The 11,783-nt window shown below is 50.5% G+C and overlaps 1 protein-coding gene across 5 annotated transcripts in view; it reads left to right on the forward strand.

Annotated features, from left to right (window-relative positions):
* The window catches only part of KIF1A (kinesin family member 1A), an 88,731-nt gene that overhangs the window by 10,840 nt on the left and 66,108 nt on the right, over positions 1-11,783 (forward strand). For all 5 annotated transcript variants that reach the window (XM_029225309.1, XM_029225311.1, XM_029225312.1 and 2 more), the window contains exon 2: positions 8,906-9,073. In XM_029225309.1, coding sequence (XP_029081142.1) covers positions 8,968-9,073 — 106 coding nt within the window. In that variant the 5' untranslated portion in view covers positions 8,906-8,967. The remainder of the gene's footprint in view (positions 1-8,905; positions 9,074-11,783) is intronic.

Consider the following 11,783-nt stretch of genomic DNA (forward strand, 5'->3'; position numbering starts at 1 on the left):
GGAGGATTTGTATCTGCCTTTGTGAGGTGCTTTGGGTGCAAACACCTGAGACCTACTCTGAGCTAATTTCTCAACCTTGGGCTTCCCTGATCGTGCTGGTGAATTTAGACCCAAACCTGCATGAGGTCAGGGCTGTGGCCTCAAATTCTCAGAAGCACTGGCTTGTTCACCACATGGAGCTGAGAGTCATTCAGACCAATGCCCACATCCCTTTGACGGCAGATGGCTTTCCCCAGCCTTCCACTCCATGGGGGCTGTAACTTTGCAGGATCCAACTTTTTGTGACATTTGATTCCAGTCCCGACTGCCGGTGTTTGAGGCCGTCTCCCATCGCCCCATTCAGCAGATGAAACCCAATTCTGCAGCTTCCTTCTGGGTGGGCTTGTGGGATGGGCTCCCCACTTTCATTTCAGCTCCTCCTTCCTCTTTTCCCCCCTTTTCCAGAATTCTCTTCTTTTATTCTGATGCTTGTTATTTATCCCAAATTTCTAGGTGATTTCTAATGGGAGGGTATCTCATCCATCATATTGCCAGAAATGGGAGTCTCTCAATCACCTTTCTCCCGCCATCAGTTTTGAAATATTAATTTTAATGAGCAAAACTGATCTTTGTTTTCATGCACACCAGCGCTTGTCAACCGAAAGTGAGCTAGCTTTCTCTCTCCCTCTTTCCCTGAACCATTTGGTAATTATTTTAAAAATAATTCTTTTTAGGTAAAATATGAACATGATTTAGAAGAGTCGAATGTATCTACAAAACTCATTTAGGGAATCAGCAGTTTTTGCTGTCTATCTGCAACCTCTTTCAGCTCCCTTCAGCTGTTTGTTGTTACTTTTTGTTCTTGTTACTGTTGTTATTTAGCTCTAGATTGCTAAATAATGTGCTGTTCTGCTCATTTTTGGCCTGTTTCAGAAGTCACATAGGTAGAATTATATAGAATTCAGTGTTTGGTTCATCATTTCTAATTTATCTTCTCTCCCTCCTTAAATGCCATTGAAATAACAGTAGAGGTAAACTAAAGAAAGACCTAAATGCTTCCATAAGGATAAAAAAACAGAAGACGAGGCTCAGCAACCACGTTTTGGAAAATGAAAGGCAGAGCCCACGTGGTAACTGACAGCAGGTCCAGGAAAGCCAAAGGCACGGAGGGAAATTGGGAAGCAGCCCGCGGACGTCCTCACAAGGCTCAGGAACTGGGCCCCCAGCTGCCCTGGGCAGACGGGTCCAAAGTCTGCTCGAGAAGCAGCTAGACTCCTGAGAATTCTCCCCACCTGCTCCTTCCCCATTTCTTTCTTCCTTTCTAGCCCTTCTCCCTCCTTGATCACGTCCACATCTCCGTGACTTAAAGAGTCAGTGCTCACAAGCAAGTGATGCATCTTTCCTGCCCTGACCCCTCCTCAAACGCTCACATCCAGCCTCCTCCCAGACATCTCCAGGCATCTCCTGTCCGAAGGTCCGCCTGGCAAACCCATGGCTCCCTGGGGGGTGGTGGGTTCTGGATTGACCTGGGACTGCTGTGAAGGACTCCCTACCTCGACCCCCGTGACTCAAAGCTATACATTTCCTCGTGAGTTCTGTGTGAACTGCACTCCACAGCTTTGATATGTTGTATCTTCATTATTCAGTTCAAAATATTTTCTAATAGTCAATGAGGTTTTTTTCCTTTGACCCATAGGTTATTTAGAATTGTATTGCTTTATGTCCAAACAGTCGAGAGGTTGTAGGTTTTGGGTTTTTTTAAAATTAATTTATTTTTGGCTGTGTTGGGTCTTTGTTGCTGCCTGAGGGCTTTCTCTAGTTGCGGTGAGCGGGGGTACTCTTTGTTGCGGTGAGCGGGCTTCTCTTCTCTAGTTGCGGTGGCTTCTCTTGTTGCGGAGCACGGGCTGTAGTGTGTGCAGGCTTCGGTAGTTGTGGCACGTGGGCTCAGTAGTTGTGGCTCGCGGGCTGTAGAGCGCAGGCTCAGTAGTTGTGGCGCACAGGCTTAGTTGCTCCGCGGCATGTGGGGTCTTCCCAGACCAGGGCTCGAACCCATGTCCTCTGTGTTGGCAGGCAGATTCTTAACCACTGCACCACCAGGGAAGTCCTGGTTGTAGGTTTTTTTATTGCTTTTTTTTTTTTTTTTGCGGTACGCGGGCCTCTCACTGTTGTGGCCTCTCCCGTTGCGGAGCACAGGCTCTGGACGCTCAGGCTCAGTGGCCATGGCTTATGGGCCCAGCTGCTCCGCGGCATGTGGGATCTTCGCGGACTGGGGCATGAACCCGTGTCCCCTGCATCGGCAGGCGGACTCTCAACCACTGCGCCACCAGGGAAGCCCTACTGCTTTTTTGTTTGGTATTGATGTATAGCCTAATTCTACTGTGGTCAGAGAACATATGAATTTAATTTTATGAATTTAATGATTTAATTATAAATTGAAATTCGTTAGCCTTTACTTTATGACCAGCATATGGCTAATTTTAGTAAATGTTCCATGGGCGCTTTAAAAGAATGTGCATGATAGATATTTTTCCTTTTCAGTAGCTGATAGAATAGGCAAAGCAGGGACTTCCTAACAGTCCAGTAGTTAAGACTTCGCCTTCCAATGCAAGGGGCGTAGGTTTGATCCCTGGTCGGGGAGCTGAGATCCCACATGCCTTGCCAAAAAAGACAACAAAACAGAAAACGTAAAACAGAAGCAATATTGTAACAAATTCAATAAAGATTTTGAAAATGGTCCGCTTAAAAGAAAAAAAAAAGAATAGGAAAACGAAAAAATTTTATCTTTTTGTTTTCAGCCTCTCTGTGTCTTTTTATTTAAAGATGTCTCTCGTCAACAGACTATAACTTTAAAAAAAAAATCTGTTCTGACAACTGTAACATTTGACTTGGAGTAAATGGTCCATACTAATTGACTTGAGCTTTTATCTAGGGTCTTAAATCTTCATTTTCCATTTGACACTTTTTTTGTTCTGTTTTTCCTCCCGTATTGCCTTCTATTGGATTAATAAAAATATTTAAAATTTTTTCTATTTATCTTGCTATTAACCTGTTAGTTGTACATTCTTTCTCTGCTCTTTTGATGGTTACCCTAGCAATTGAAACAAGTATCCTTGACAGTCTAATATAAATGATTACTTTTCTACTTAACGTTGAAACCTTAGAACCTGTATTTTGGCTTCCATCATTTCTGTTGAGAAGTCAATTGTCAATCTTTTTTTTAATATAAATTTATTTATTTTATTTTTGGCTGCATTGGGTCTTCAGTTGCTGCATGCGGGCTTTCTCTAGTTGTGGTGAGCAGGGGCTGCTCTTCCTTGTGGTGCGCAGGCTTCTCATTGTGGTGGCTTCTCTTGTTGAGGAGCATAGGCTCTAGGCACGCAGGTTTCAGTAGTTGTGGTGCGTGGGCACAGTAGTTGTGGCTTGAGGGCTCTAGAGCACAGGCTCAGTAGTTGCGGTGCATGGGCTTAATTGCTCTGCGGCATGTGGGATCTTCCCGGACCCGGGCTTGAACCCTTGTCCCCTGAAATGGCAGGCGGATTCTTAACCACTGCGCCACCAGGGAAGTCCTCAATTGTCAATCTTATTCTTGTTCCTTTAAAGGTCTTTTTTCTCCTGCCAGCTTTTAATACTTTTCTTTTCGTCTTTGGTACTCGACAGTCTTATTATGATGTGCGTTGGTGTAGTATTCTTGGTGTTTGCAGAGCTTCTTGAATCTGGATGAAGTACTAAAATACTTCAGTAGTTTTGGACAATTAATGGTCATTATCTTTTAAAGTATTGCTTCTCTCCTATTCCATTATTCTCCTTTTAGATTTCAGTTGCATGCATGTTCGACCATTTCACTGTGTCCTGTATTTCTCTGACTCTCAGTTTTATATTTTCCATTCTTTGTTTTCTCTGTTCTTTAACTTTCTGTTGACCTGTTCTCCACTTCGTGAACACTGTCTTCAGATGTGTCTAATCTCTTCAGTTTTTAATTTCAGTTATTGTATTTTCAGTTCTAAAATTTCCATTTGATTCTTTTTTATAGTTTCAAATCCTCTTGCAAAATTCTCCATTTTCCCTTTATTTTCTCCATCCTTTTCTCTCTTATTTTGAACATATAAGTCATGATTATTTTAAAGTGCTCGTTTGATAAGTCCTAGATCTGGATCATATGTAGGTTTGTTTCTTTTTACCTTTCTTTCCCAATTTGTTTTGAGTCATATAGCCCTGTCTCTTTTCATGACTTGTGAGTTTTGATTAGTCTCAGAAGTTGCCTGCGAATACATATTCGAGGCTCCAGATGGCTCAGATTTTCTCTTCCAGGCAGGTGGAGTGAGGGTCATCCCTCATTCAGTCAGAGACCGAGCTGAGTCAGGACTGGCTGCAGTTTGATGAGGTGCAGCCTACCTGTGGTTCTGCCCTGCTTTTAGATTCTGTGCCCTTCAGGGCTTTCAAATCAGACCCTGGCATGATTGCTGTGGCCCCTCCTCCCAGTGGACCCAGAACTCTAACCTCTGACTCCTTGGCACCTGAGACTGTGGAGGACTTCTCTTTGATTTCCAGAGGCTTTCTACTTGAGTTTTAAACTTTCGCCCCTCATGCCTTTGGAGTTAGGCAGATGTCTTAAGGGGAGAACTGACCATTTGTTCGGCTTAAGTCTCTGCTTCTTTCTCCTGGGATCTTGACCTCTCAAGTTTTGTTTTTCTCGACCAAAAAGCTCTGCAGGTTCTCCATCCCTCAGCAATGGCTTTCTGCCTGGGAAAACTCTAGATTCCCAGCCTCAAGCCCGTGACCAGAATGCAAAACGCTCAGGGAGAAAGTGCTGGGGAAAGTCCTCCCCTGCCCCGGTAGCCCCATCTCTGGAATCTTGGCCTGCCTGTCTGCGTGGCTTCTGTAGCTCTTAGACCTTCACACAGATTTTAAAATTGTATGCAGCTCCTCTAGTTGTGCACGGAGGGGAGGCAGCAACCCTCTGCCACCAGCCGTTCTGCCACCTGGACGCACAAGTCCTCCTTTGTTTTTCATGCTTGGTGTCAATGCATAGTTTCTATCCAGAGCCATAAGCAGAGTCTCCTATATGTTCTTGTAACACTTTCCAAGATAAAGTTCTAGCTCTATTTTTCAACATGGGATAGCCAGTTGTCCGATACCAATCTTACCCAATCCCTGCAATGCTGCTTTATCATATGTTGGCTTTGTCTGTGTGTGTGTGTGTCTGTCTGTGGCCAAGCTTCATCTTTTCCATTGATCTCTCAGTTCTTGTGTCACTACTAGACTTTGTAAATTATTGTAGCTTTATAGTAAATATGATAGCTGGCAGGGGATGCACCCCCTCTTTGTTCTTATTTTTCAAAACTCTCTTCCAAATACTTGCCAAATTCCACTGAAAATCCTGTTGGAATATTTTGCTTACTGGAATTGCGCCGAATTAATATAGCTAAATCTGAGGAGAACTGAACATTTTGCAATGTCAAATTGAACATCTTTCATAAATATTTTCTTCGTTTCTAATTATTACCTATTTCGCCACTTGGGAATCACTTATTCAAAGGATACGGCCTTTATTTTTAAGGCATGAGGCCTGTTGCTAAAGGCTTGCTAGAAATCTCACCCCAGTTTGCATTCTCACCAAGAATTCATGACCTTGTTCCTACTCTTCCCACTCCAGCCAGCATGTCCTAAGGCTTTTCTCAGTTTAGAAAGGGCAAAGATTTTCCAGCACAAGGAAACATGGATTCTCAGAAAGGCACGTCCTCCAGTCCACCCTGGACTGTCATTCATGGATGTAAGGTGAAACAGTGTCGGAAAAAACGTTCCTGGTGTGTAGATGAGGGCGCACTTGGGCTGTGAGGGGCTGTGGGGTGGAGCTGGGCATGATTCCAGCCCCTGAATTCTGCTCCACCCACCTGGGCTTTTGCTCGTGTCCTGAACCCGTTGGCCCTCAGCTGTTGGCTGGCCTGGCACTTCCCTCTCTCCCTGTAGCCTCTGGAAGAGCTGTGTTGCCTGAGGGGACGGTCCTGCTCCGTGCCCAGCCTGCTCTGGGGAGTTCTGGGGAGCCTAGGAGCTGGCCCTGGGACCTTACAGCATTGACCTCAGCCCTGGCCATGCCCTCCCCCATCTGTAGAGAGAGGGTCCCCAGGGTCTCTGCAGGCCCCTCCTGCTCTTGGTCCTGGGGTCCATGTACAGAGGTCCCTGCCCCATTCTAGAAGGGGGTCTTTGGGCCAGATTCTCCTGAGGGTGTCAATTACAGGCAGGGAGACTGAGGCAGAAGATTCCCTTTTCAGAAGGGGAGAAGTCATGGAACCTCAGTGTTCCATGGAATCACCCTCCCGGCTCATCCGAGTCTCGTGGGCACTGCTCTGTCCATTCATCTTGGGCCCGTGGGCTTCCAGCCCAGGGAGGGACAGCCCTCTCCAGCCGGCACAGACCTGGCATGGAGCCTGCCCGGGGCCTGCGTCCTTGGGAGGTGGTGGGGGGGGTGCCTCCTCCGTGTGAGTGTGACCTTCAAGTGTACGTGAGGGTCAGCTTCACATTCACACCTGGGTGGTGGCCAAGCAGGCCCAGGGAGTGGCAGCCGCGTGCCTAGGCTCACTCCGTGGTGGCCGACAGTGGCCACGCCCTTGCCCTCCTTCCTCAGGCGTTTGCCCCGAGCCTGGCCACACTGTGGGTTCCCTCTTGGCTTTCCCCTTTTGTTTGTTCTTAAAATTTTTCCAAAGTAACATGTGGAGACGTGGCATCCAGGTCCATCAGGGTCGCGAGTCTCCACGGGAGAAGCAGCCCCACCCGGGCCTCACCCTCCACAGTCCGTTTTTGGTTTTGTCTGATCCGTTTAGATCCCACTGGGACAGAGTCAGCTTTTCTGCCCCATCGCACTGCTAACGACCCCACCACGTGCAACGCCTCTCCCCGTCTTCCTGCCGTGTTTCCTGTGTGTTGGTTAGTATTTTGTGTTTACACCAGCAGAACTAGTGAACATTCTTTCCTGCTGCTCTCAGGAGTGCACTCTGCTTATATTTTCTTTCTTGAAGAACATTGTATCAGGAATGAGTGATAACATAATGCCTGGGGTCATCACTGATCTCTCATCAAACCCTCTGATGGATGCTTCTCCACGTAGGGAGACCACCTCCCGCCTCACAGCCCCGTCTTCTTCCTGGCTGGGTCCCCTCCATTGCCCTCCGATGAGGGACGTCCCCCCCTCGAGGCAGCCCCAGGGTCCTGCTGGGACCCCTTCACCATCCTCCGGGCTGGGCCTGCACCCACGTCTGCCCCACCAGCCACCTACCTGCTGGAGCACAGGTTCTAGCCTCCTGCAGAGTCTTCCTGGGTCTTCCTGTCACCCTCCCTCCCAGTTGTGATGTGGCTGAGCTCAGAGTTCTAGGCCGAAAGTCGCCGTTCCTCAGCACTTTGAAAGTGTTTCTTCATCTGGTATCCATGAGATGCAGATGCCATTCTGAGTCTCCATCCTTTCTCTCTGGAAGCTTCTGGAATCTTCCCTTTAGCCCTGAGGTTCTGAGATTTCACAGTTTGCTGTGGTTTCTGACCTTTTATAGCAGGTGGGGTAGGTAGACCCTTTGAATTTGGAGACTCATGACTGGCTGTGCTGGGAAGTTTTCTTGAATTATTTCTTTAGTAGCTTCTTTTCATTGATCCCCAAATTTTATTTCTCTCCTCACGCAGAAAATTACTTAATTGTGTTTCCAACTTTTTTATTTGCTTCTGAAGGTCCTGTTTTCATAGTCTTAATTTCCAAGGACTCTTTCTTATTCATTAAATGGTCCTTTGAAAAAAAGCGTACTTCACTTGCTCATGGGTGAGTAAATTTCCTTTCTGAGGATATTAATTACAAGGTGTTGAAACATTTTTGTTCTTCTCTTCCTGCTTTGTCTCTTTCTGCTGTGCTCCTTTTCTGTTTGCTTTAGTCTCTGTATTGCTTGCTAGAGGCTGTGGTCCTGTTTCCCCAGCAGAGGACCCTGCCCTCTTCCCTGGCAGCCAGCAGGTGGGGGCCCTGCAGCAGGAGGAGGAGGCTGGGGTCCCCCACTCCTGGGCATCTTCACTGGGCTTTTCACACCCACCTTCAGCTGGTCCTCAGAACTCCAGGCTGGACCAAGCCTCACTCTCCCAGAGGGTAGCCTCTGGCCTCCTGCCTGATGGTGGCATGGGGTGGGGGGGCAGGTCCTGGATGTTCACCGGGTGGGGATGATGGTCTCGGGGTCTTCATTACTCTGCTGGGGCTGCCATAACAAAGTACCACAGACTGAGGGCTTAGACAACAGAAGTGTATTGTCTCACAGTCTGGAGGCTAGAAGTCCCAGATGTGCAGGGTGGTTCCCTCCAAGGCCGTGGGGGAGAACCACTGCCTGCCTCTCTCCTGTCTTTTCGCGGTTTACCCCCAGTCCTTGGCTTGTAGACCTCTGTCTTTGTCTTCACGTGGTACTCTCCCTGTGTGCGTCTCCTTTTATAAGGACGCTGGTCACCCTGGGCAGGGCCCACCTCACTCCAGTGGGACCTCATCTTAACCAGTTACAGTGCCAGGACCCTGTCCCCAAATAAGGTCACGTTCTGAGGTCCCGGGGTTTAGGACTCAGCATGTGAATTTTCAAGGGATACAATTTAACCCATGACATGGCCTGACCCACCCTCTGCTAACTTTCCACAAACACCTGTTTTCGGTCCCACCCAGCCGCTGACCTTCAGAGGCACCTGGAGTCTTTCCGGGTCCCAGAGAGCGAATCGGCTGTTTCTTGTTAGGCTCCAGCTTTCCTAGGCTCCTCTCATCCCGTTGGCGTTCTTTCCTAAAACTCGTGGCATTTCTCACCTGCAGCTGCCCTGCTCCGTTGCTCTTCCTGTGGACTGGTTATCTGAGCAGGTGTCACAGCCGGAAACATCTGCGCTGCCCTTGTGGATATTGTTTCTAACTCGCGTCTCCCTTTTTCCCAAGGTGTCTCCTGTGCCCGCTGGGGCTCCCGCCGCCACTAGGAGTGACCCACAAAGGCCGCAGAGATGGCTGGGGCCTCGGTGAAGGTGGCGGTGCGCGTCCGCCCCTTCAATTCCCGAGAAATGAGCCGCGACTCCAAGTGCATCATCCAGATGTCCGGAAGCACCACCAGTGAGTATCGCGGCTGCTGGGCCCTCGGGGCCGCCGTGGCTGCTGGGCCCTTGGGGCTGTGGCTGCTGGGCCCTCGGGGCCGTGGCTGCTGGGCCCTCGGGGTTGCCGTGGCTGCTGGGCCCTCGGGGCCGTGGCTGCTGGGCCCTCGGGGTCGTGGCTGCTGGGCCCTCGGGGCCGTGGCTGCTGCTCCCTCGGGGCTGTTGCTGCTGGGCCCTCGGGGCCCTGGCTCCCTCCTGGTCCGCCCCGGGTGTCGGTCTCCTGGGACTGCAGTAACAAATGACCACAAACTGGGTGGCTTAAAACAACGGAAATTTATCCTCTCGTGGTTGTGGAGGCCAGAGTTCAAAACCGAGGTGTTGACAGGGCCACACTCCCCTGGAGGAAGATCCTTCCCGCCTCTTGTGGCTTTTCCAGTCGTGGCCGCCAGGTTGGCCTGCGGCCGCATCACCCCAGTCTCTGCTCTGTCATCACGTGGCTTCTTCCCTGCGTGTCTGTGTCTTTGTGTGACCTGATGGCCACTGGACACACCCTCATTTCAACAACTGATTATATCTTCAAAGACCCTGCCTCTCACATTCTGAGGTTCGGGGTAGGCAGGAGTTTTGGCGGGGCCGCTTTTCAACCCAGGGCACAAGGTTCCTGATTTCTTGTCTTGTTTCAGCTGCTTTTTACTTTGTCTGCTCTTCTGTTTTGTTTCTAATTGTAAGTCATCTTAAGCCTTTCTGAGAAGTAGGAGGCCTGGGGTCAACAGGGTGAACAGGGAGTAGGAAGAGACAGAATGGCAATCTCGAGAAGGTCAGAAGGACAGGCATGGCCTCCAGGGCCCCTCTAGTGCGCAGGACCCGGCTGCCGGAGCAGCAGAGAGGACTTAGCCCCGAGCCTCCCCCTTTGCTCTTTCTGGTGCCACAGACTTTGTCCTGAGTTGGGGCACGTTTGCAGAAGAGTGGACAGAGCCCAGAGTGCAGCTCAAGGAGTTCCCAGGAGCACCCCGCGGCTGAGAACCGAGCGATGCCGGCACCCGGAAGCCCCCCTCCCGGGCCCCACCCACCCTTACCCACAGGGGAGCCGGCATCCTTGCTTCTAACACTGTAGGTTAGAGGGCTTGTTTGGGGTCCCCTGGAAGTCAAACCAGTGTTTGGCATCTCCTGCTGGTCAAGAGCCCACCTCCACGCTCGGTGACTTAGAGCAAGAATTCGCCGTCCTCTCTCCCAGCTGTGGGTTTGGCGGGGCTCAGCCGGGAGGTTTGCACTTGGAGCTGCTGCCGTCACTGCACCTGCACCTGAGTAACCCCACCCCTTCTGTTATCTACCAGGTTGGAGGGAGGGGCTGCCCCAGGGGAAGGGCGCTCAGGGCTGATGGCGGCTGCCGCCCTAGGCCTGTTACGGGGCTGAGGCTTCGGGTATGGCTGGGGGTCTCTGCAGGAGGCCCTGGAGCAGGTTGTGGAGGCCCCACTCAGAGCCTATGGGGTTCTGTTGGGCATATCTGGGGGCTCATAGTGACTCTTGTGAGTGGTGCTGCCTCTGCTTGGTCCCTGGAAGCAGAACTGAGGTGAGGATTTGGGTGCCAAGAGCTTATGTGGGAGGTGGTCCCTGGATGCACTGTGGGGGTGCAGAAGCTGCGAACCAGCAGGTGAGCAGGTGGCCACCACGGGCAGCAGGAGCTCAGCTCGCTGGGACCCTCTGAATACAGAGTGCACCTCTGGGGTGTCCTCCCCAGGAAGCTGGAGGTCTTGTTCAGCTGCTGCCCAACGCGGGCGGAGGGTCCGTTCAGGTCCTGGCTTTCTTGTATCTCCAGCCTGGCCCCCTCGAGGCTGGAGAAAGTGCTCAGGAGGTGTGACTCAAGCCTTAAGGTGGGAAGCCAGGGACTGTGACCGCAGGTGGGAGCGTGACCCTGGGTGGGCAGGGGGCATCTGCACGAGGAGCTGATAGGGTTGCGGCCACATCGCTGTTGGGTGACCCAGGACATCAGGAATGGCTGTGAGAATCCCCGTCCATGCTGGGTCAGGCCCCAGCGGCATAGTCGCCACCTTAGACATTAGCTGGGGGTCTCGGCTTGAGGGGCTCACAGGTGACCAAACCCTACGGGAGCCTGTAGAATGGACAGAAAGAACAAAGGATCAGAGGCAGACCCTGTGTCTCCCCTGGAACTTGGGGGCGGTCCAGGACAGGATGGGGCAGGTGTCACAGAAGCAAAGAGCTGGAGATGATGGTGGGCTGCACTCAGGGGAACTTCTAATCCACCTGGGGCCTGAGAGACAGAGAGAGACAGAGATGGAGACAGAGAGAGAGATAGAGACAGGCAGAGACAGAGAGAGAGAGAGAGAGAGAGAAAGAGAGACAGAGAGAGACAGAGAGACAGAGACAGAGAGATAGAGACAGAGATATAGAGACAGAGACAGAGAGAGAGACAGAGATAGAGACAGAGAGAGAGATAGAGACAGACAGACAGAGACAGACAGAGAGAGACAGAGAGAGAGATAGAGAGAGAGAGAGATAGAGACAGAGATACAGAGAGAGAGATAGACAGAGAGATAGAGAGACAGACAGAGGCAGAGAGAGAGATAGAGGGAGACAGAGACAGAGAGAAAGACCAGAGAGAGAGAGAGACAGAGAGAGAAACAGAGATAGAGAGAGAGAGACAGAAAGACAGAGAGAGAGAGAGACAGAAAGACAGAGACAGAGAGGATGACAGAGACAGAAAGAGACAGAGA

Source organism: Monodon monoceros, unplaced genomic scaffold (genome assembly GCF_005190385.1).
Source record: "Monodon monoceros isolate NGI ecotype Baffin Bay Population unplaced genomic scaffold, NGI_Narwhal_1 Super_Scaffold_16, whole genome shotgun sequence".
Taxonomy (NCBI): domain Eukaryota; kingdom Metazoa; phylum Chordata; class Mammalia; order Artiodactyla; family Monodontidae; genus Monodon; species Monodon monoceros.